Source organism: Callorhinchus milii, unplaced genomic scaffold, assembly GCF_018977255.1.
Source record: "Callorhinchus milii isolate IMCB2004 unplaced genomic scaffold, IMCB_Cmil_1.0 Scaffold8, whole genome shotgun sequence".
NCBI lineage: Eukaryota > Metazoa > Chordata > Chondrichthyes > Chimaeriformes > Callorhinchidae > Callorhinchus > Callorhinchus milii.
The window spans coordinates 16,486,294-16,511,767 of NW_024704749.1; the positions used below are offsets into that span (position 1 = coordinate 16,486,294).

Sequence of the window (25,474 nt, forward strand, 5' to 3'; positions counted from 1 at the left end):
GTCTCTATATTCCCACCCTGACCTCTTCCACAACGAGTGCAGAGTCCTGGCTACTATGCTGAAAACGCATATTAATAATTACGTCTGATAAATGACTAATACATGAATTAAATGAATAATTATCCTTTCATTTGATATGGCGCCTTTCATATCAGAAGGACGTCTCGAAGCACTTTACTGTAGGGTGCAGGGACCGTATTTTTGTAAGCAAACCTGTCAGCCAATTTGTGCAAAGCATTGCCATCGCAAACAACCATAACTGGTCACAATTTGAAGCAGTGAAGCCTATTTGGTCTAAAAGTGTGGAATGAATCACCTGCTGATAACAAGTGGCTTACAGTCGTCGTAATGCTGTTCATGTACAAGCCAAAGCCCTAACGAGCCGGGTGGGCCTGGCTGAACAAGTAGAGGGAAGCTTGTCAGACAGTGCTCTCAATGGCAAGCTGTGAAATATATAGCTGGTTAGATGCCAGCAGTACAAAGCTCTTGTCAAACTGCACCTAAAATGCTTGAAATTAGGGACGCAGGATGTAACCGTGTTAGGGAGTGTGTGGCTTTCCACTCCAGAATTCTCGGTCTGGTTTGGATACTCTCCAAATAGATGGCGATAGGTTTCTTCGTGCCAGACAACCAAACTGAACTGAACAAAAAAGGTTTGCTCAACGGCACTGCTGCCCTTTTATGTCCCTCGGACTATTTCTTCATCTCAGTCTGCACCCTGTACAATCCAAATAGTCTTCTCAAGCAGATACATATCCAGGTAAGTTTATTTTGAATAGACAGATCATTGACTTCTTGTCCTATTAATTGACCAGCCTTCTCTCTCTCTCTCTCTCTCTCTTTCTCACACACACAGAGTGGAGGTCGAGTTCTATGTGAATGAAAATACCTTCAAGGAACGACTCAAACTCTTCTTCATCAAAAACCAAAGATCAAGTAAGTCGAACAGTTTGTCCAGTCTCGTGGACCCCAAGCATCACATGACATTGTGTCGCGTGGCATTAAAACCTTGCAAGGTACGAAGCAGTTGGCCATGAAAAAAACAGGGAAGGCCATTCAGCCACTGAAGCTTTGGCCTGCAGTCATTGCTAATGTGAACACCATTAGGACATTTAGGACGCCCTGCCAAGTAAGGTGGTGGAGGCAGAGTTTCAATAGGGAAGTAAACCAGCGTGTGTGTATATTATATATATCAAAATATTCCTTGCATTTGGTTTCGCCCAATCCACTTTGCAATATATCCTGTGAAGTGCTTTGAGATGTCTCGATGATGTCAAAAGATGCTATATCAAATGCAAGGGTTATTATTACAATGCCTATTCCAGCGTCAAGAAAATGTCCCAAAGTTCTTGCCAGGATAATAGTAGCTGGTCATTGGGTATTTTGTACCCAAATTGCATACCGCAATTTATTAGGATACGTTGAAAAGCGAAGGACTTTGAGACGTTATGTCAAATATCAGGGATGTTGCTAAACCAAGATTGTTTTTCACTTCAGGTTTAAGAATTCGACTCTTTAACTTCTCCCTGAAGCTGCTCACCTGCCTCTTGTACATAGTCCGTGTTCTGCTGGATGATCCCACAGAAGACATTGGATGGTAAGGCACTCTGTTAAAACACCTCGATCGCAGGCTGCTGCCAGCACATAGTCTTCACACCCTGCTGCTAGTCTTGGACTCGCTTCCCTGCCCTCCACCCCTCCCGACCCCAACTCCCAGCTCGGGTCCAAAAAACCCCCGACTGTCCAGCACCCTGGGACGTCTTCCCGACACGAAGGGCGCCGTACAAGTGTAATTTGTGGTGGTTCTTGTTGAGCAGCACTCTGAAGCTAACTAACGTGTTCTCAAAGTGCTTCACAGAGAATGTAACGACAAGGATGGTTCAATGAGTGAAGTTCGCTTTGGTGCTTTATATTTCACAAGCTTTGCATTAGAGTGGGTTTCCCTACAGCTTGAGTGACTTTGGTCAACATTGTTAAAGTTCTATGTTCTTCCTCTGCTCAGTGTCCATCACAGTATTTACCTAACATTTTGATACGTTAACGGATGGGAAATATTTTATGGTGCTATATAACTGCAATTGTTGTTTGTTATTCCCTGTGGATAGAAGGGTTGAGAGCTCGAAACAACTTTTAGAAATGTTTGCTTTTTGACTTGTAGCTTGGCAGGACACTGAATATTCATTTCCCCAATGCAGTTTATTCTGCGGTTTGGATTTTAATGGATTCCGCAGAGGGATTGCTGTTATCAAGCTCTGCTGCTCAGCGCAATGGTGTTGAGTCCATTTTGCAATACCAATGATGGCATCAACATGCTACAGCCACTCCTTGGGGCTATCTCACTGAGCGTAAATTTCAGGACAGGTCTAAGAGCAGGAAAGCTTAGCAGTGACCCTGAGCGAAAATAACTTGCACCTGAGATCGTGAATCTCGAGGGCAACAGCTCTGTTCTTGCTATGAGCGAGGAAAGGAGAGAAGCATCTTTGTCTGAGGCCAAATGCCGTTAGCTCAACTGAATTCTGTGCCCCAGATACCACCACGGACTCATTTATGAGTTGGGAAGATTCTCGCCCGCACAATTGTTGTTGTGGCCGACATTGGGCAAAAGTCCCAAGGACAGTAGAAGGACCTTATTATAACTTAACTCCACTGTCAGCATACCTGCCTACGTGTGAGTGAAAGCTGCGAGCTGGAATAATAGTTGCAATGAGTGTCAACTGGCCTGGAAAGTCGGTGTTTACCAGCAATGCCGCATTTGAAAATCCAAGGCCGGAACAAAATTCCATCCATTGTTAGCCTGAAAAACCACCTGGTCTTAAAATTCACGATTGCACAGAATATTGGAAGTCCTTAAACTCAGTCTTAATTTGGAAGTCATTTTCCCTGAGCGTTTTTGTAAGGAAACACAGCAGCCAAACACAAGGTTTGTGGGCTATTACTGTGTGTAAATACATAAAATACTGTGAAGCACTTTGAGAAATCCCAATACCCAAATTGCTATACCTTGTGCAACGATTGTTATAATTATTTTTTTTAAAAAAAGTAGAAAATCAACTTGCAAGTTGTCTGAAATTTCCAAAATTCTGCCTAACCAAATTTGAAAGCAAATTGTCTTACAGGCTAAAATTAGGGGAATTTCGGGCCTCTAAGTTTAAAAACAGTCAGTTATAATAATAATAATAATAATCCTTCCACTTGATATAGTGCCTTATCATGTCTTCAATACTTCTTAAAACGCTTTACAGAATATATTGTAAAGTGAATGACTGTACATTTTGCAGGCGAAACATTGAATTATATTGAAGAGACTAATATGTTGACAAGGTAGGGGGTAGACTCTGGCTGATGTGTCTGGCTAAACTTGGAAGACGTGGGAAGGTGTAAGATTTTGGGTCTAATCATGCTTTGTGTCCACATTTAGTTCGACGTCTGGAGGATGCTCAAATCGCAATCACTCCGCAAACCTTTCAAGTGCATTTGCAGCGAGTATCAACTGGTAAGTGACTCCGTACTAGATAAGTGCGGCATTGCCGACGGGAGGAGGGGGGGGGTGGACGAGAGGAGGAATTGTTTGGATATAAAAATAACAATAAAAAAGTCTAAACATGGAAGGTGCTACACAACTGTAATTTGATGCTGCTGTTGTCGCGAACAAGCCTGTCACCTGTCTCGTTTGGGTTTCTTCCAGGTCGCCGATTCTTTGGGTAAACAGAACTCTACCACTTTGGGCAATTCAGGTGAGTGAGCAGCTTGAGTGTGGTGGCAACGTTAACAGTGTCGCAAACTGGATTCGCACAAGCGCATAGTATTGGGCAGTGGGTTTCCAGAGATGAATCTCTCAGCTGGTCGGTAAATTTCACATGTCTCTGCTCGCGGGTAATCTAATGAAATACTGTGTATACTGTTACGGGATATTTGTCAAACGCATTGAAGTCCTGTGTACCAGCCACCAGACAATGTTACTGGCTGATATGGGCTTTATCATATCACACCACACACCCAGAGGACAGCAGAGCCAAACATTGCTGACCATTCTAGATACTAATTACACCTTCTCGGAGCTTTTGCAAAAATTGTTCATAGGTTAATATTTAAACCCACCTTGACATGTAACACTGCGCAAATTTGATTTAGCTTAGCTGTGCACATCGCCCAAAATAAATTCCTGAAACGTGACCCGTGGATTAACATGCTGTTGCTTTGCTCTCTGTAGGTTATAGTGGCTTTGATTAGTTTCCTGGAGACTATGCTTCTCACCTATCTAAGTTACAAGGTAAGGACCTGGATGATTGACTGGCACAGGGTTATTTTTGCAGGTGAATAATAATAATCCTTGAATTTCATAGAGTGCCTTATCACGTCCTTACAATACACTTACCCTCCTGTCTTCCCATGGGTTTTGTTCCGTGGCCTGTCCTCAACCACCCTTCCTGCTAACCATTGCTGCTGTTGTTGTTGTTTACCCTCTGGGTAAAGAAATACTTCCTGCTGTTTGTCCCTGAAATTACCCTTTGCAAACCTGAACCTGTGTCCTCTTGTTGCGCTGCCTTGGTGCATCAAAAGCATCGTTCTGTGTTTACTTTCTCAATCCCATTTAAACTCTTGTAGACTTTTATAAGGTCCCCTCTGAGACACGTTCTTTGAAGACCAAAAAGCCCTAACATTAGCACCCTCTCACGATGACCACCTCACTGCAGGTTGAAATATTCCTCACTATTCAGTCCTGTATCTGTGCAGACCTGAATCTCTACTCCGTGCTCTTTGTAATGGGTAATGAAAGGTATAGTATGTAGAGAGCAGAGCGGATTCTGAAGTAGGGCAGGTAATGAGGCTGGCAATAGATATTACGTGACAATTTCTAATGTTGTATGTTTTCCGTTTCTTTTTCCATGTTCTTTCTGTTTCGTAAAGTCCTTTTCTGTGCCTTGTCTCCTGTTAGAAGGAGCCACTCTGCTCCGGTCCATTGGGGCCGATTGCTTTGTAAAGAGACGTCTAGATATTGTGCAGCTGTGACGCAGCTGGTTCCTTTGCAAGAGCAGATCGGCGAAGAGTTGTCTTGCTGTCAGTGAGATGATGTTGGCTGGGCTCATTAACTGACTAGATTGACCGTGGGCTATTGTCTCTCTTTGCTGTGCTCCCACGTCACCTTAATGAGCCCAATGTTGGTGGTGGCATTTTGATGCAATGTAAATAACTAAGGGATCGCAGGATATACAGTGTGAAGTGCTGTGGCTTTGTATTTCGCTAGGTGAACGATGTGGGGAAAGTGAGATTAATTCAAACAAACTTTAAAAACAAAGAGTTGGTGGGGCGCAAATATGATGAGCGTACAGAACGGATTTACAGTTCCCAGGACATAAAATGTAATTTGCAGGTGCAGAAAAGGCCGGTTGGGTGGGCTGCAATTTATATAACGAGTGGAATTTAAAAACGAGGAAATGTGCACAGAGCTCTGGTCAAACCTCATTTGAAGTTGTATGTTCAGTGTCGTCATCTGATGCACTCACTCAAGGATGCTATGGATGCCCGTGACAGAAATAGAAAGGCAATTTGCTGCCTCGAGGTGTTTGCGAATGCAAAGGGCAAGCCTTTTAAAACAATATTACTTGCACACTGATTTGTAGTAAACAGGCTCTCTGTCCAGTCCTCACACCTCTACGTGCCTGTGTTGTTCATCACAGCGCTCTCGTACATAACGCAACCAGATGAGACTTCAACTCAACCAGAAATTTAATTAAAATTCCCACCTCAATAAGGGAAAGGAAATGAGATGAAGATGTGAGGGGGTTGTATTCTCAAATAAATGGGGATGGGTCCGGAGGGGAGGGGGGGGTGCGGGGGTGGTAATGAACTTAAGGATAAATAACAAATAAATAAACCTTGCATTTGATTAAAGCTCCTCTGGCATCAAGAAGATGTCTCAAAACGTTTCACAGGACATATAGTGTAAAAGTGTTGTGACTTTGCAGTTTGTAGGTGAAAGATATGGGGAAAGTGAAATTAATTTACTAAAAAAAAACTTTTAACAAGAGTTACGCCGACTCGAATTTATATAGCGCCCCACGGACAGGACAGTATCCCAGAGCTCTTGGGAGTGTGCAGACGTGATGGGCTGAACAGCCTCACCTGCTGAAAATACGGTACCTTTGGTTTCAAACCTTTACAGAGTCTGAGGTAACTTTATCTGGCAAACCTTCAAATTAACAGCAGTTGAACGATAGAAATTGGTCTCCATTTCGCAGGTCGCGCGACCAGCTGTTTCCAAATTACAAAATCGCATTAAACAGTGCATCATAATGCATCATTTGAGTGGCGGTTCCTGTTGTAGGATTCCTGGCTGCTGTAATTGATATTGTTTTTTTTTGCCAGGGGAACATCTGGGAGCAGATATTTCGAGTAACTTTTATTCTGGAGATGATTAACACAGTTCCTTTCATTATCACAGTAAGTTTATGCAGCAGATTTATTCATCGATTTATTTCAAACCTGACGACAACTTCAACTCTGCCACTGTTGGAAGACAGTTAATAGAACTGCGCTGAGATAAAATGAACTTAATAATAATAATAATCCTTGCATTTTATCTGGTGCCTTATCACATCATTGAGATATCTCAAAGCGCTTCACAGGATATAGTGTAAAGTAGATTGTCTGTATTTTGCTCTGTAACCAGCAGATAAAGGCAGCTGTTTGTAATAGGGTCAATTATTCTCAAATCCAAGTTACATAGAATTCCGTAAACTTTGCAGCCTGGAAATGGGCCATTTGACCCGACCAGTCCCAACACGTGTTTCCACTCACACTTCTGCAGCTTTCCCACCATACCCCGCTATTTACTCCCTGCGCTCTCATGTAAGCATCGAGTTTACTCTTAAATGCGTTGGCGCCTTCCATTAAAAAAAATTGGTGCAGAACATTAAGGGACTAGCATGCGAAGCCTGTGCATGTGTTTTATTTGCGATCTTCCTCTGATTCAGATGGTAAATTGTGATGGGGTCTGACTACTGAGACCAATTTGAGGCATTGGTTACATGCCCAGGCAATTTAGCTGCACCTGGATTTCCATCCCTCCAATTATAAATTCCGGCTCGGAATCCATCCCTAGAAACCCCTTGAGTGACCCCGATGCATCAGCCCCAAAGTTTTCGAGTTTGTTCTGACTGCTTAACTCCCCCGTTAGTGCAACTTGAACGCACAGCTTTCTCTGCAGCTTCACTCACCGCAGCATAGCTTTCCCAAATCAATCTGCTTTCCTGCTCCCAATCGATACACTGCTGACAGTTACAGATGTAACTGGCTTGTGGGGGTATAAACCGCACGTCAGCCTAGTTATTTCCTCTCAAGCTGATAAAGGATGATTCAAGTTCGAATGAATTATGGTTATTTCAGCTCAAACAAAGAGGATGCCAGAGATTATTTTGGTTGTGATTTTGAATCACTATTTTCCATCAATGCACATCTAACCTTGTTCTTTCTCTTTCCTCTCTTTACCCCCCCCCCCACCTCTGCCACATCATCCGTTACAGATCTTCTGGCCTCCCTTGAGAAATCTCTTCATCCCAGTGTTTCTAAACTGCTGGCTGGCCAAGCACGCACTGGAGAACATGATTGTAAGTAGTCATCCCGGGCACAAACAGTGAGATCCGCACAAACGATGGTATCTGAACCAAACAACATCTTGCACTTATGTAGCGCCCTCCAGGCAGAGTAGCGTCTCAGAGCGCTTAACAGTGGCGGAGCCCTACTCCGAGCAGGGGTGTGGGGGGTGAAGGTGACCGTAGGCACGGTCAAAAAAGGTTTTTGGGAGAGACTTGGAAAAGGGGAGAGAGGAGGCAAGGCGGAGGGAATGAGGGAGAGTGTTCCAGAGTGTCGGGGTTCAGTACATGGTCTCGAGTCGTGGACCTTGAATGAGGGTGGATGGGCAGGTGGGGAGACAGGAAGGTGGAGGGCAGTTGACACTTGGGGCGAAGGGGAAATACATGGAAACAACATAGAAAGTTTGTAAAACCCGTAATCGTAAACATTTGCGCTCCAGTGAGGAGTGTATCTGCTGCGATACAAGCATCCCTGACCACTCACAGAAGCTGAGTTGGCTTTAAAAGCCCTTCAATCAGCCGCTGATGCTTCTTCTCAAAGCTCAGTGTAGCAGCTGTCCAACTGAAGTAATAAACTGTTATATTGTTGTCGTCCAGTGATGTGATTAACCCTGACATCTTGTTGCTCTAATACCCTGGTGACCTGAATCCTCCACCTCGTATCAATTTCATTTCATAATTAATCCTTCGATCCTTGAAACAAATAGGCCACTTTGACGTGTGTTGTGCTCTGCACTGACTGAGATGGAGAAGGCAACTCTCTCACTGCTGCCCACAAAAAGCATCAGTTTAAAAAAAAATCAATGTTTTATGTATTTGTTTACCAACATTTCTCTTCATTTCTTTTTGCCCTGAAGACCTGAAGCTGTTTGTGAACATGACTTTTTTTTTAATGCGTGAGCCTTGCCAGTAAATGTTGGCAGGATATTCGGGTGCTTTTCCCCACAACTGGATTTTGAACTCAGTCCGCACTGACGCTCAAACATATTGTTGGAGGTGCCGTTCTTATCCTGGCCAACAATCCCCCCCCAAATAAAATTGGTCACTCACTCCATGGCTACCTGTGAGGCATTGCTGTGTGCAAATTGGCCGTCGAGTTTGCCAGTAAAATACACACAGTCACACCACTTTATATTATAACCTGTCAAGCGCTTTGAGACATCTCGACACAGTGAGGCGCGTGGATTATTCCATTATATCAAAGGCGAGTGTTATGTAACATCAAATATTTCTTTCCATCTAGAACGATTTGCACAGGGCCATTCAGAGGACCCAGTCGGCCATGTTTAACCAAGTCTTGATATTGATTTGCACCCTGCTTTGTCTCGTGTTTACAGGGTGAGTATCAAACATTTACCATCTTAAGCGGGAGTGGGAGTGGAATTCCAGCCCCTGGAGCTGATGCAGTGAAGCTGTGCTTATGTAAATTCACCATCAACCATTTCTTTCTGTGTTGAAACATAATGCCTTCCTCAGCTCTCTTTCCCCAACCCCCCACCCCCCCCCATCCCCCACCCCAGGCTCCTAGTCAGCTTTATGAAGCTCTTTGAGATGTCCTCCCGACGTACGAATCTTTATGAATCGCTAGTGGTTTGTAAACTCTAGATGATGATCTGAGCTCCCGCATGGCATTTAAAGCCTTGAAATAATAATAATAATCTTTGCATTTGGTGTAGCGCTTTTTACGTCTTCCACACGTCCCAATGACTTCAAGGTATGTGAGGATTTTTAAAAATATATACAGGGTGACCAAAAAGTCGTGATACCATTACAATATCTAATAAGTCTTAAAGAAATAATGATTGGTGTGTGTGTGTATATATACACACACATATATACATATATATATTTTAGATAATGGGGTAGAGATCACGACTTTTCGTTATCTGTATAACACTTAATGGGATTGGTGTTATTTAGTTTTGGGGATTGCTGTTTAGCCATTGAGGCTGAGTGATAGTGGCGTAATGACTGAGTTTACTGCTGGGAAATTAGATTGTGCTAACGCTCGAGGAGAGCTCTGTGTGATCGCTGAGTGAGTCGTGAGCCAATTGCCAATCCGGAATCGTAACATTGTTAAAGGGGCCACTTGTGTCACCGGTTCTTTAATAACTTTGTACGAGCCCAAAAAACTATTTTCAAATTTAAAAGTCCTTTTGAAATTGGGTTTCGCAGACAAACTGGGTTTTTGCTGCTGGTGTCAGAGCAGGGTTCAAAACCCAATCGGTGTGCATTTTTGAACCTGCAGCTTCAGTGACCAAGATATGCCGACTGCCAACTCTCTCTCATAAGCGTGGGTTCGATTCCCGGGCAGGGCGAGCTATTGGACAAATTTCCTTACTCCACACGCCTCTGTTTACCTTGCAGTGAGTAGGAACCTGGTTGTTAGTCGATTGCCGGATCGCTTTTCCGGGAGTAATAATTCCTTCACTCAATCCACGACTACTGTTTGTGGGGACGCTGCTGTGCGCACTTGGATGCCACGTTTCACCCACAAAATATACAGTCAATTTACTTTTCAGTATATTCTGTGAGCGCTTTGAGACGTCTTGAGGACGTAATAAGGCGCTGTATCAAATGCAAGGATTATTATTATAAACAGTACAGGATCTCAGTCTGGCTCAGTTGGTAGCACCCTCAATTTCAATTCAGAAGATTGTGGGTTCAAGCCCTAAGTCGAGACTTGCAACTAGTTTAGGAGTGTTGTGAGTGCGGAGAGGTGAGGCTTCCAGGATATTAGCTTAATATTTGCCGCTAATTAATTTGCATACCTAATATTTTAATAAAGTAGTGTTGAGCATTAACTTTTACATAACGCCCTCCGGTTTGGAGCGAGATTAAAGATTGGTTCATTATCCAGAACCGCTTGAATCTCTATACTTGATGCAAATGCTTAAAGGAGGGTTGCTATCTGCAATTCCTTATGAATTGTTACAGAATTATTTCTTTTAAGGCGATTTTTCAAAGTTTGCTCTGGTGCAATCATTTTATCTGTTGGAGTTGTGTGTTTCTGCATTGCTCTCTTCAACAGCATTCCTAGTTCAAAATGTTTCGCTCCACCTGCTTGCTTCACCCTACCTTTATGATCTCCTATGATTCCACTTCTCTCTCCCCCCATATATTTCCTCCTCTCTGATAACTCAGACATCCTTCACATCCCTGCACCCTCCAAACCATCGTCAATGGATAAGCTTTCAGCTATTCCTCCCCTCTTCCTGAAACTCTCTCCGCCTCCCACCCTCCGTCTGTTTTCGAAACCCATCTCTTCACTTAAAAAAAAAACCTTTTTTGACTCTTCCTTCAATCACCTCCCAGCTTTTCTATCTCCCACCCTGCTCGGGCTTCCACTCGGCCTCTTCAAAGCACTCTGAGATGTTTTCCTACATGAAAGATTTGCAGTATATAAATGCACTCTGCGAATACAATAACACAGAAACATTAATGGGCTTGTTTCATTTCTCAAACCCAGTGCCCTGTCAGTGTAAGCAGCTGTGAGTCAATTACGTTTTGTTTACCAGACAAGAATGGCAAGTGTTCCTTGCCCCGGGTTTCTAAATGTCCTGCTGCCATTAGAGACTACATGATAATAGGACAGGAAGACAAATTACGGATGGTTTACCTCCAGCTGTGATGAGGGTTTTTCCAGTGAAACAGACAAGTTCATCAGTTGATAATAGCAAAGCCCAGGCCAGCGGGAAGGAACCTCCGAAACAAAAAAACTTACACTGTTCAAAGATGTATAAACGCCAAATGCCGTTTTGACGGCTCCACGAAAAGGTGGTGTTTGCAAACTCTTGAAACAGGCTCCAAAAAGAACAATATCCCCACCTTTCAACACCGCCAACAACAACTGTGCTGTTAGTTGACAAAAAGGGTTAGTAAAAGTGAAAGAGAAATAGTGGAAGGGGTTTTCAAGATTTACATCAGCGATCGGCCATGACACCCTCTCTTGTTCAACGTTACAGGACATGTGGCATCCAGCACCTGGAGAGAGCCGGAAACAAACTCTCGCTTTTCAAGTCTCTCTACTTCTGCATCGTCACCTTCTCTACCGTGGGATATGGCGACGTGACGCCCCAGATCTGGCCCTCGCAGCTCCTCGTGGTCATCATGATCTGTGTGGCCCTCGTGGTGTTGCCTCTGCAGGTACGTTTACACCTCAGATTGTGCAGGAAAACCGTACAGTGCAGTCCCGTAGCTCCATGGCTAAAGCACTCGCCTGGCAAGCGAGAGACCATGGGCAAGTTTCCTTACTCCGCCCGCCTCTGTTTGTGAGTAGGAACCCAGTAATTAGTCGATTGGCGGATTCCTTTTCTGGGGGGTAATAATTCTTTCAAAAAAAAGAATAAATTGGTCACTCAATCCATGACTGTGAGACACTGTTGTGCACAATTGGCTGCTGCATTTCGCCCACAAAATATAGTCAATTCACTTTACAGTAGTCTGTGAAGCGCTTTGAGATGTCTCAAAGACGTGATTATTATTATTTATATGAAGTGCCATTGTTCAATGCCTTTTTTTAAACTTATCTGCCATTTACAAATGCAGCCGCTAAAGCCACTACCCAGAGGGGTAACCTCCTCGTGTGGAAGTGAAACATCTCATTGCTGCTCAGTATCTGGTTAGCAGGAAGTGGCGTTCGGATTGATTGATTTTCCCCGTCGTTTTGATCCACTTTAGAAAAAAAAATACAAGTTGTTTCTTCTTTGGCTCCTGTAGTTTGAAGAGCTTGTATACCTGTGGATGGAGAGGCAGAAATCTGGTGGTAACTACAGCCGGCACCGGGCACAGACAGAGAAGCATGTGGTCCTGTGTGTCAGCTCCTTGAAAATAGACTTGCTGATGGATTTCCTCAATGAATTCTACGCTCATCCCAGGCTTCAGGTCAGCATTACTCAGTGAGGTTTTTAAGAAGGATTCTCTCCAGTGTCAGCTTTAACATGATCGAAAGCTTCTGTGGTAAAGTCCACAGGAAAATCAACTCTATGTTGGCTCTACATTGCCTGGGCAGATACCAGGAAGTTTTTATTTGCTCTGAGGGTAATTACCAACTGGAATAAGTTGCCAGCAAAAGTGGTTGATGCCTTGTCACTGGACTCATTCAAAATGCAGCTTGATGTTATGCGGGATGGGCGAGGCGGAGGGGGTAACAGTAAGGTGGGTACAATACATTTGTATAGCACCTTTCCCAAGGCTCTGGACAGTCAGGGATTTGGACCCGAGGTGGGGGAGAGCAAGAGGGTGGCCGAAGGTGCGGTCGAAAAGGAGGGTTTTGGGACACGCCTTAAGGAGACGAGGGGAGGGAGCGAGGCAAAGGGAATTCCAAAGGGTGGGAGTTCCAAAGGATGAGATTGGTGGGGCAATGGACCTTCTTCATCCCAACCAATTATGTGAAGAGTGGAGTGTAATCTAAGAGGGCTGATTATATTTGTGCTTGTGTGTTTGTTGATTGATTGTGTGTGTGTGTGTATGGCCAAAGCATTTGTTCTGAACAAACTGGTGTTTATTTCCCCATGTTGCAGGATTACTATGTTGTCATCCTGTGCCCAACAGAGATGGACCTACAGGTCCGGAGAGTGTTGCAGATTCCTCTCTGGTCTCAGCGAGTCATTTACCTGCACGGATCAGCGCTCAAAGACCAGGATCTCATGAGAGCAAAGTGAGCAACAACCTGCGTTAGTTCCATGTGTTTTGTGGTTTGAGGGAAAGGAGGAGAAATCGTTTGTGTTCTGTTTAGTGGACGGTCAAACCACTGAAGCTTAATCCATGACTTAAGAAGGGGGAGAAGTCAGAAGAAATTGGAATGAGAGGGTAGCAGGGAACGTGTAAAATCCAAATGAAACTTGTGAAGAGAGTTAAGTAGAGGAGACAGAATAACAGTTAGCCTTGGAACCCCCTTGGTTATGGGGAGGGGGGAAATGAGGAGACAACAACAACTTGCACTTATATAGCACCCTCCACACAGGGTAGTGTCTCAGAGCGGTTAACATTGGCAGAGTCTGACTCCGAGTTGGTGGGTGGGGGTTGGGGCGGGATTGAAAGAAGAAGGTCTTCAGGTGGGACTTGAAAAAGGGAAGAGATTGAGGGATCGTGTTCCAGAGTTTCGGGGTGTAATGGCTGAAGCAGGAGGTCAGTGCCAGTCGAGCGGAGGCATCGGGTGGTGGATTGGGGAGTGAGGCGGTCGGAGAGGGAGTGAAGGGATTTGAACACAAGCGTGAGGATCTTGAAGTCAATCTGTTCGGTGATGGGGAGCCAGTGGATCCTGGGCTAGAACTGATGAGATGGGGTACGGAGTTTGGTCCGGGTCAGTATGTGGGCGGCAGAGTTCTGAATGAGCTGGAGCTTTTGAATAGTGGAGCTGGGGAGACCGGTGAGGAGTGGGTTTGAGTAATCGCTAGTTAACAGCTAGGGTTGTGAAATATCTCAATCGTAGCCTTAAGGGTATTGTCTTAATCTTCAAGATCTTTAATGCTTAAACTAATGTTGAATTCCTGACTTGTTTAAAAGCAGAGACGGCTGATGTGCAAAACCTGAGGAAATGTTCGATACATTAAAATAGATGCTTGATTTCCACCCGTAACTCTGGGACCCTGAAGCCAACTTTAGTAGCTCAATCTGTGACCCAACTGAGACTTGCCCAAAATATACAGTCAATTCACTTTACAATATATCCTGTGAAGCACTTTGAGACGTCTCAACAGTCTGATTAAGGTGTTGTATCAATTACAAGGATTATTATTAGTCACTGATCTCTGGTTGAGACCGAGGCTGAGAGCTGGATGTCCTATTATAAATTCACGTCTAATTGCTGTTAATTTACAAACAAGTGAAAGGCACGATGTTCTGGTCCATTTACTGACAGTCATCTAACCATCAGCCCACTTGCTGTCACGTTCGGACGAGGTACAAATAACATCAAGCCACTGGATGCAATCAGTCGGGAACAAAACTAGTTGTTATACCTGGAATAATTGCTCCTTGGAACTGAGCATAATCCAGCAGAGGCTCCATTCATGTCCTCAGCTTGGCCGAGCAGCTTGAGTTGATTTTTTTATGCGCATTGCACGGATCCCAAAGTAAGAAGTAGCCACGAACACACTCACAACCTGGGTTTTAGCGAATGCGCATTTGAAGCAAAGTTTTATTTCTGATGCTGTGGGGGTTCTGTGACACAGCCTCTATCTGCTGTTGGGTTCCTGCCGAATGTTGTATTGATATAATTGTTTTCCTTTGGGGGCAGGATGGATGACGCTGAAGCCTGTTTCATCCTCAGTAGCCGCAACGAGGTGGATCGAACAGCAGCGGTACGGTAAAGCTAAACCGAATGCAACTTTCCGACCAACCTGTGAGGGAGGAGTTTGTGCAGTTAGCGGAGTTTTAGAAGCTTCCAATCTTGCAAACGGACGACAGACAGCGACCGATTTTCTAAGACAGCAACAAACGGCAAATTATATTTGTATAGTGATATCACGTCGGGAGGACGTCCCAAGTTAGGAATTTGGACCCGAGCTGGGGGTTGGGATCAGGAGGGGTGGAGGGCAGGTAGAGGTAGGAGGATGGCCGAAGGAACAGTCAAAGAGGAGTGTCTTGAGACGAGTCTTGAAGGAGGCAAGAGAGCGAGCGAGGCAAAGGGACTGTGGGATGGAGATCCAAAGGGTGGGGGCAGAGAGGCAGAAGGCCCGACCACCGATGGTAATTTGACAGACTGAAATGTAGTACCAAGACCTTATACAGTTGACAGATTAAACAGTACTTGCATAATAATTTTAACAGGCAATCTGGATTAAAGCCTGAGTGTTTAAAGTATAATTATTTATGTCTGATCACCAATGGAGGATGCTGACTCTTTTTTTATATAGGATCATCAGACCATCCTGAGGGCTTGGGCTGTGAAGGACTTTGCCCCAAACTGCCCCCTGTATGTTCAGATACTGAAGCCTGAAAATAAATTCCACGTCAAATTCGCGGGTAAGTTTTCCCCCCCCCCCCAGAAAAAAAACGTTTGTGAATTATTTCTTTGGTGAAAGGCAGAAACATTGCATGATGTAATAGCTGGCATTACAATAACTTACGTGACAATTGCTTGCATGAATTTCCCAGTCACGTATGTACAAGTGCTTGGCTTTAACTTTTGGTTAAATAATAATAATGATAAATAGTAATCCTTGCATTCGATGTCGCACCTTATCACTTCTTCTAGACGTCTCAAAGCGCTTCACAGAATACACTGTAAAGTGAATTGACTGTATTTGTGGGCAAAAGTGACTTTAGTTACTCCAATTCCCCTTCCTGAAGAAACACCATTTCCTCTATTTCTTCCCGCCAGACAAGTACAAGATTTTAAATGGGATTTAAGAACTAAGCCCAGAACAAATACTTTCAGATGCACTAAAGAGGTTGAATAAGAGGACATGGGCTTAGAGTTGCAAAAGACAATTTCAGGACGGACACCAGAAAGTATTTCTTTACCCAGAGGGTAATTAATGACTGGAAGAGGTTGCCAGGAAGGGTGGCTTTAGTCATTTCTCTTGCGACTGACTTTTTTTTCTCTCTCATTACAATCTATTTCCAGATCATGTTGTTTGTGAAGAAGAATTTAAATACGCCATGCTAGCCTTGAATTGTATCTGTCCAGCCACCTCCACTCTCATCACCTTACTGGTTCACACATCCAGGGGACAGTGAGTAGGATATTTTACACTGTTGGAAGTCACATGCATACACAGATATCAGAGGTGCCTTAAGCTGCCTCTGCAAAACAGATCATTGCAGAAACGACCCCGGAATAATAGGGCAGGCGGAACTTAGATCAATAACACAATCAAAAGCGGGATGAAGATAATCCTTGCATTTGGTGTAGCATCTTATCGCGTCTTTGAAACATCTCAAAAGCACTTCGGTGTTTTGCTGTAAAGTGTAACTATTTACATGTGAATGCAGCGTCAATTAATTGCCAATACATATAGCAATTGGTTGCCAGCTATGAAGTGAAAGACCAATTTTATTTGAAGGATTGCTGGGCAGAACACCAGGAGAAATTCCCTATCCCCCCCCGCAATAGTGCCACAGGGTATTTAACTTTAACATCCACCAGAACAGGCAGTTCAACATATCATCTGATAACAAGGTAGCACATGCTCAGTGTTGGAGAGTCAGCCTAGACTTTGAGCTCAAAAGTCCTGATATGAGGATTGAACCCACAGCCTTCTGACTTGGAGACCCAAGTGTTGCCCAGCGAACCTGGCTGACACTTCATCTAAAGATAAATATAGATAGAGGTGCAATACGATTTTACGCGGACAGATGTGGCAGCCAGTCTGTGCCAGTAAAGTGCCACCAGCGATGAATCCGATTTAAAATTGAGTAAAAGGAAAAGAACGATGGGAAGAGAGAGAGAGAGAGCGAGAGGGAAGAGAGTATTACAGTACCCTTTCAGATTTTGAGTCATCTGCAAAGACATTGTGCTTCCTTTTGCATTTGTTCATGTTATCAAATCCTGACTCATTTTAATATTCAGCAAGAAAACGCTGACGCTTATTAAAGATAAATGAGTCAACATTTTAATCAAGTTATGCAATATTGTGGCAAAAAGCCCCGACGTCCGCAGAGATTTAGCTTGCTCTAATTGCCTCGATTTTACATTCATAATGAAATAGCAGACGCTTCTGGGTAAATTGCCTTCACAAATTGCATTTGTTTCATGATGTTCGTTTCCCGCACGATTGGGGGAAGAGAGAGAGAGAGAAAAAAACAATCCCCACAAAAATTGCTCTGACCTTGTTGTCTTTGCTGGGACTCTCAATGTCTGGAGTTGGCCGTGTTAGGCAGAACAACGTCGAGCCCGTCACAGCGTTGATGAGTTGAATATCAGCGCTTCTTGTCACATATGGGACAAAGAGGGAGGGTAAAGTGACCTGAGGCGCTGTCGTAGAGCTAGGTTTTTAAGGTGTGATTTAGGAGGTAAACTAACAGCGGGTTTGCCCTGGTTGCAGGGAAGGCCAGCAGTCTCCAGAACAGTGGCAGAGAATGTACGGTCGATGCTCCGGGAACGAGGTCTACCACATCCGACTGGGCGACAGCAAGTTTTTCAGAGAGTACGAGGGGAAAAGCTTCACCTTTGCCTCCTTCCATGCCCACAAAAAGTGAGTGTCCTTTTTTTTCTTACCTTCAGGCAGAGCACAAATATTTTGCAAAGGTGCCGTAAGCTCTTTTAACATCCATCTTGGTTCGGTTTAACATCTAATAATCTTGCATTTGCACATTGTTGGGACGTCTCAAAGCGCTTCACAGAATATACTGTAAAGCGGATTGACTGTGTATTTTGTGGGTGAAACACGGCAGTCAATTGCGCACGGCAGCGTCCCACAAACAGTCGTGGAAAGATTTATCTTCCAAATTGAGATTGACATTCAGAACTTTCCAAAATTCTGCCCAATCTTATATTTTATGTCTTGGGGATACAGTTATAAAAACATCTCAGGCCTCGGAGCGATGGAAACCCAAATTCTAATGACTATAATCCTTGCATTCGGCACAGAGCCTTTCACGTCAGGAGGATGTCTCAAAGAGCTTCACAGGATTTACTGTGAAGTGTAGTAACTGTGAATATTGTAGGCAAACGCGGCAATCAATTTGCGCACAGCGATGTCCAACAAACAGCCACAAAGTCACTGAATTTTAAAACTATTCTTACGGTGTATCCTGTGAAGCGCTTTGAGATGTCTCAAAGACGTGATGAGGAGCTATATCAAATGCGAGGATTAGTATTAGTATTATTAAGTGCCGGCTGGTGGCTTCCTTTGTTCTTCAGGTACGGTGTCTGCCTGATCGGTGCAAAGAGAGAGGACAACAAAAGCATTCTGCTGAATCCCGGCCCTCGACACATCATGGTGAGCTCGGACACCTGCTTCTACATCAACATCACCAAGGAAGAGAACTCGGCGTTCATCTTCAAAGAGGAAGAGAAGCAGAAGAGGAAGGGCCTCAGTTCCGGGGGCATCTACAGCGGGCCTTCCCGGCTGCCCGTCCACAGCATCATCGCCAGTATGGGTGAGTAATCGGAGACGACGCATTAGCAAACCTCAACCGGGTTTAAGACGTGCGCTTCAGATGCACTCTGCCCTGTGGCGACCTGCTCCATGTCCTGCCCCACCATCAGCGGACGGGCTTTCAGCCTCACTGCCCCCACCCTTTCGAAGTCCATCCCACAGTCCCTTCGCCTCGCTCCCTCTCTTGCCTCCTTCAAGGCAAACAAAAGGTTTTCATGAACAACAATCGGGGAGTCTTAGCATTGTCTGTTCACTGCACACATCCTCTCACTATTACGTGTGAGAGAAGAGAACAAGGAAATGACTGGTAATTACACGCCTTTCCCCAACCTCAATCTTACAGAACAACATACATGCTGGAGAGTGGAAACTGGTGGTCCGAGTGCACTTTAGCTAATGGGTTCTTCGAAAAGACAAGCTGCCAGAACCATCCTAATGTTCTGATCCTTGTCTGCGTTTAAAGCTTGTGTTTTTTTTTGGGGTGGGGTAAGTTTGAGAAAATAAATATAATTAGGAGATGCAAGAAAACCAATATCTCTCTCCTCTCTTAACCCTCTCCACTCCTCCCATTCCCCCTCTTTTCTCCCATTCTCTCTCTCTCTTGTATCTCTCCTCTCTCACTCCTTTCCACCCCATTCCCTCTCCCCACCCCCCTTTCTTTTCGCTCTCTCTGTGTCGCTTTCCTCCGCACCAGGTACTGTTGCGATGGACCTGCAGAACACAGAGTGCCAGCCGAGCAGAGGTACCACCCTCGCCTTGCCCACGGAGAACGGAGCGGGCAGCAGGCGCCCCAGCATCGCCCCGGTCCTCGAGATAGCCGACACGGCTGCCATCCTGCCCTGTGACCTGCTCAGCGACCACTCAGAGGACGAAGTGAGCCCGTCAGACAGCGAGGGCCCACCTGCTCCTGAGTGAGTAACACCCGGACCAAAATGCTTAAGGGGTCCCAACAAGTTCTGCCACCCTCAAGACCCGTCTCAACACCCTCTTTTTCACCCTCCTACCTGCCCGCTCCCTGCCCTCCACCCCATCTGATCCCAACCCCACCCCCTCAGCTCGAGTGCGAATCCTTGACCGTCCGGCGCTCTGGCGTGTCCTCTCGCCGTGAAAGGCGCTGTACAATCGTCATTTGTGGTTGGTGGCCACTATGTGGCCCAGTGCCTTGGCCAACAATCCTTCAGATTAATTGGTCGTTCGCCTCAGCGCCGGTTCGTGAAGCTTGCGGTGACCGTCATTCACTGTAAAAGCCCTTTGAGACGCACTCTTATAAAGTCACGTCCTCTTCGAACAGGTTCGACTTCAGCACACTGTTCCAATCGGCAGCACCATCCTGTGGTTAAAAAGAGAACTGAGGATGCTTTTTTTCGGAGAAGTCTTCAGGGCAAATGCGATAGATTTCTTTGACGAAATAATATCTTGGGATCCAGTGTACCAGTTCGGGACATAACACGTGCAAGCGACTGTCGAGATGGTGGGAGGCGAACTGGGTGGACCTCGGTCTGCTTTAGTCCAGCGATTCTTATGTGCTTATGTATTCTGGTCTAGAGGCAGGAATAAGAGTGTCATTTGTATCTGTTTTTTCCCCTCAGCGATGAGAATAGAAAAGATGCTTTTTGTTGCATTTCCAGCTTGGGCCACCATTGCAATACAACACTTGCAACTCGCCAGCGATGGCTTGCCCACCGGAAATACGAGTCTTAAAGGAACTAAGCAAAGACTTGCACTTGCACAGCGCCCCTCGGGCAAGTGGGCAGTGTCTCGGAGCGCTTAAATGCAAACCAATGGATAGCAAAAGAGCATTGACCACTCAAATCACACCCCTTAAAGAAAAAATGACCTGGCCTTTTATTTCAGAAATCTTTTTTCCGTCAGGTACGTCAAAGGTTATCCCCCAAATTCTCCCTACATTGGAAGTTCCCCAACGCTGTGCCACCTGCTCCCTGTGAAGGCTCAATTCTGCTGCATAAGGTTAAACAAGGTAAGAGACTCGCAGCTTCCAGAGGTATGAGATACTTTGACATAAGCTCGGAACAGTTTCCCCACGGATACGCAATCCCTCCACTTGATTCTGTGATAAGCTTTGAAATGTTTTGATACTACGCTGGGATTATTTATAACCCACACTGGTACAGGTGTCATTAGAGATCAAGGACACAGACCTTCACCCCTTGCTATTCCAGTCCTCGCAGAGGAAATGAAAGCGAGGAGTAGACGCCTCTTGAACTGCACTGTGTACAATATTTAACGGTGGTGGAAGGTTCAGAATGATCGATGCGCTAACATGTTTTTACATGTGGAGTCCCGCAGCATAGCGGTTAGAGCACTCGCCTCGCAAACGAGAGGAACCTGGGTTTGATTCCCAGGCAGGGCAAAACCTTAAGCAAGTTTCCTTACTCCACACGCTTCTGTTTACCCAGCAGTAAGCAGGAACCTGGTTGTTTGTCGATTGGGAGAGCACTTTGTGTAAAATCCTTAAGCAAAGGACAAGATGCCTCTTAATATTCGTGGACAATTCTCACTGTATCTTGGCCAGTTTCTTGCAATTGTGCTTTTTAAAATAGAAAAACCTATTCTACAGAACAGCGTTTCAAGGTCAAGCGCAGCACAGCCCAGCGCAAAGTAAAGCTCCCTGTATACCACATTATCGGCTGCCACACACTTGTAAACATTTCCATTTATTGTGTGATCTGAACGCAGACAGAAATGAGGACGCCGCTTTCTATCGCGTTTTCAATCTGTTCCAAAGTGTCTCACGCAGTCGGGGGTGAGAGAAAAACTTATTGTATTCAATATTATACTTTCAAAAAGAAAGATACCTGCAGTAATTGGCTCGGCTGTGTGCCTCACTAGTACCGTTCTGCTGTTCAGGGATGTAAGCACAACAGTTTTGAAGATGCGAAGGCCTACGGCTTCAAGAACAAACTGATCATCGTGTCTGCCGAGACGGCTGGTAACGGGCTCTACAATTTCATTGTTCCGCTCCGCGCTTATTACAGGCCGAGGAAAGAACTGAACCCTGTCGTGCTACTGCTGGATAACCCGTGAGTGTCATTTACTGAGTCTTTAACACTGAGGGAGGGAGACTATGGGGGTGTAAGGGCGTAATTTACTGTCGCTGTGAATTTCTCCACCGTCCGAGGCCTGACCGACTGGTAGAATATCATATGTTGGTTTGATTTGAAGGTAAAATATTGAATACAATAAGTTTTTCTCTCTACATATATACGTATATCCATCCATTTTGCAGGCCAGATAACCACTTCCTTGAGGCGATATCCTGTTTTCCGATGGTCTATTATATGGTAGGAAATATTGACAAGTAAGTAATTGTGTGTTAATCGTAAGCCAGAATTAACACGCTCACTCAGCAGAGACACACTAACGACTGACTAACAAGAAAGCGAAGAATTTTTAATCTAACACAAGTCCTGGCCATTATTTCGCGCTCATCAAGAATCAACCCAACAAAAGTGTTTCTTTCAGCACTAGAGGGGTGGGGTTTGTGTGTGAGATTCTCTGCCACAAACACGGTAATTGAAGCAGGGTCCGTAAAGTGTATTAATAAGGAATTAAACTGTATTAAAAGGTGCAAGTAGCGCAGAGGGTAATGGAGGTTGAGAGGCTCGTATGTGTGTGTGATGTGTGTTTTTAAAAAAATGTAACTTTGATGAGACAAAGAAAGTAAATTCAGAACAATAGCAGTACTTTCACATCGAAGGCAGCAACACAACAGGGTTCAGGAATGTGAAGGGCAATTTTTAGAGCAGACGCCGAGGAGTATTTGTTGACACAATAGCTGGACCGAGATTACTAGCGGGGGTGGTTGAGATCAATACAAGGGGCTGGTTTGGGAAACAGCTGGTTGCTATTAATGGGGAGGTGGTACAGCAGAGACTCTAAAAGGATGAGATCAAAGGGCCTTCTTCAGCTGAACATCTCTCGTGGTGTAATAAGAAGGCCTTGGGACGTCCTCCCGACATGAAAGGCCCTATACAAGTGTAATTTGTTGTTGTTGCGAGATATTATGTTCCCAGTTGTTTAGTTGCCCGGCTGTTCAGTTCAAACAATCAACCGTCACTCTGTGGATCTCTTTCTTCCTCTCCCCTAAGCCTGGACAATCTCCTGCAGTGCGGAATTATTTACGCTGATAACCTGGTTGTGGTGGACAAGGAGAGTACAATGAGCGCAGAAGAGGATTACATGGCAGACGCCAAGACCATTGTCAATGTGCAGACTATGTTCAGGTAAGAGCTGTCTGTAACAAACGTGTCCTAACTTCACACCAGTTACCAGCGATTCGAAACAAGGTTTCTTAACAACAAATCTGAGATATATTTGAGGTCTCCTTAGGGAACCAGAAGTCCACCCTGACGGGATCCGCTTTCAGAGCGGCTCTGTACATCGTGAGCCCCTGTCTAGTCAGTGGAAGGAATCCCTGTTTGCAGCTCGTGTTCTTTGCTGAAGAATTCCCTGTGAAATTCCACTTTTAAATCCCCTCTCTCTCTCCCCGTCCAACAGTAGACTGTTAATGTACAGTCGTAAGAAATGTGGGGTTTGAGCAGTGAGTTCAGGTCAATTGCCTCCCAACTTGATAAACGCAACTTTTATATTGTATTGTGTGATCATGCTGGACTTTAGTTTTCTCTTCCTTTTCCTCCAGATTTCACACCTTAAACCTCCCTATTAGACAATATACATGAAGTATGAACTGTTACATGTTTTTTCCATGGCTAACTAAATCTATCTTAAAGTTGATGGGGTTTGCCTCGTATTTCAGGTTGTTCCCCAGCCTCAGCATCATCACCGAGTTGACGCATCCATCAAACATGAAGTTCATGCAGTTCAGAGCGAAGGACTGCTACTCCCTCGCTCTCTCCAAATTGGAAAAGGTGATTCCTCTTGTGTTCGCTCTGTGGCTGAGACGTTGTGTATTGTGGCTCCTTAGCAGCTTCTGACGTTGCTCATGACACAAACGTTGCTGAATATATCTTTAACTTTAGCTCTTTGTTGGTAGACGGAATCGCTTTCAAGGGTTTTCAAGTTGCCTGCGTCACAATGACCACCTCCGCTCACTTTCATTCACAGCCTGACTGACGTTAGTTGATGCCTCAGGCTCGAATAACACTCTCAGCTTGTGTATCAAGGCATAACCTTGCGGGAGCAATAATTGTGCCAAGCAGCAGTGTTGGGACAGAGTGGTCTGAAACCTTCTTGCTGTTAGGAAATGCCCTGAAAGGCCATTCAAACAACCAACAATAACGAGAATCAAGAGACTTCTAACTCAGCCCAAGGTTAAGCGAGATTATACTGCGTGAGCTCAGGAACATTGCGGTCACCAGGCTCTGTGTTTCTAGGAGTTGATCAAAGGAGAAAATATTAAAATGCCCTGAATTTCAGTTAACCTTGAGGGTGATTTTCCAAGAGTGTTGCAGACATCTCCCAGTTAGATTCAGGGCACCCCTCCACCCCATCTCACACACACCATTGCACCAGCATATGTCAAATACATAACTGGACACTTAGCATTTGCCTCTCCCACACCCACCCCCATTGCTCTGCGATTTTAATAACCAGAAGGTGATTGTTACACTTCCTACCTGTGGCTTCACTTCTATTCCACAACCTACAAGGAGATGCCTTATAGGACCATCCTGCTCCACACAGGTCAGCTGTATTGTTGCTGTCCCACAGTCTAATGAATGGATGCTATTCAGACTGGTACCAATGGCTTGGGTGGGGTTTTTGTTTGGTGCAGAGCCTTGGGCCGTCCTCCCGACGTGAAAGGCCCTGTACAAATGCAATTTGTTGTTGTTTATGCTGGTGTTTTCCATTTGTCACCCAACAGAAGGAGCGCGAGAATGGCTCCAACCTGGCATTTATGTTCCGCCTCCCCTTTGCGGCTGGAAGGGTCTTCAGCATAAGTATGTTGGACACCCTGCTCTACCAGGTCTGTATCAGGTCAGGTTCCCTGCATCTTTGTCTCATGCTTTCGTTCCCCAGTGGCGCATACAGATCTGCCCCTGTTGTGTGTGTTGATAGCACATGTTGTCCCGATCTGTGTCCTGCGCCTGACTTTGAGAATAAGAACAAGACCAGAATTTTGAATGACTGTCCCCTTTATTCTGAAAAAATAATGCAAAGTCTAGCAATGGTTTCAAATCTTTGCATTTCCTTTGCAGTCCTTTGTTAAAGACTACATGATTCCCATTGCCCGCTTGTTACTAGGACTGGACACCACCCCCGGCTCTGGCTACCTTTGCGCAGTAAGTACCCAAAGCAGAAATCCCATTTTAGCGTCAAACAAAACTGGATGTCTGTTTGTATCAATGTCTTGTACACATTCTATACTTTTGTATTCAGTGTTCCCTCATGTCCCAGTCACTTTAGCTTTTTCTGCCTCCAACTCCATTTTAAATTAATTTCTACAGATGTTGAATGATTGGTACAGTACAACAATGGCCTTTGAATCTGCACAGAGCTTCTTTGTTTGTTGGTCTGTGTAGGATTTATCGTCGAGGATGTGGGAATGACACAGATTAGCTGAGCTGTTTGCCAAAGTATAAAGAGATTCAAAGGCATTTCTCATTAAGAAATGGAAATACTGCATATTAGACAGTCATGATACAAGGCTCTGTGTAAAATACTGGTCTACAATATCAGTCTGCAGCATGTCGAGTGTGATAATGTACAGTTTCAATGCAGGGTTTTATGATCTGCAAACACGATAATGTGAGGAATCTTTTCCTAACTGGGAGCTTGATGTTAAAAAAAAGTCTAGTGTGTAACTTTCCTGTCCGGCAAACAAGTGTTGATCAGTCAACAGTATGGCTCAGA

At 44.7% G+C, this 25,474-nt stretch overlaps 1 protein-coding gene across 1 annotated transcript in view; it reads left to right on the forward strand.

The window, feature by feature from the left end:
- Positions 1-25,474, forward strand: part of kcnt1b (potassium sodium-activated channel subfamily T member 1b) — a 52,810-nt gene that overhangs the window by 20,407 nt on the left and 6,929 nt on the right. Inside the window, exons 2-24 of the mRNA XM_042337399.1 lie at positions 857-936; positions 1,498-1,597; positions 3,686-3,734; positions 4,211-4,270; positions 6,367-6,441; positions 7,524-7,607; positions 8,836-8,930; positions 11,558-11,738; positions 12,312-12,476; positions 13,115-13,251; positions 14,833-14,896; positions 15,452-15,560; positions 16,165-16,273; positions 17,585-17,734; positions 18,403-18,641; positions 19,335-19,551; positions 20,513-20,618; positions 21,509-21,681; positions 21,888-21,959; positions 22,750-22,884; positions 23,418-23,529; positions 24,486-24,587; positions 24,820-24,903. Coding sequence (XP_042193333.1) covers positions 857-936; positions 1,498-1,597; positions 3,686-3,734; positions 4,211-4,270; positions 6,367-6,441; positions 7,524-7,607; positions 8,836-8,930; positions 11,558-11,738; positions 12,312-12,476; positions 13,115-13,251; positions 14,833-14,896; positions 15,452-15,560; positions 16,165-16,273; positions 17,585-17,734; positions 18,403-18,641; positions 19,335-19,551; positions 20,513-20,618; positions 21,509-21,681; positions 21,888-21,959; positions 22,750-22,884; positions 23,418-23,529; positions 24,486-24,587; positions 24,820-24,903 — 2,698 coding nt within the window. The remainder of the gene's footprint in view (positions 1-856; positions 937-1,497; positions 1,598-3,685; positions 3,735-4,210; positions 4,271-6,366; positions 6,442-7,523; positions 7,608-8,835; positions 8,931-11,557; positions 11,739-12,311; positions 12,477-13,114; positions 13,252-14,832; positions 14,897-15,451; positions 15,561-16,164; positions 16,274-17,584; positions 17,735-18,402; positions 18,642-19,334; positions 19,552-20,512; positions 20,619-21,508; positions 21,682-21,887; positions 21,960-22,749; positions 22,885-23,417; positions 23,530-24,485; positions 24,588-24,819; positions 24,904-25,474) is intronic.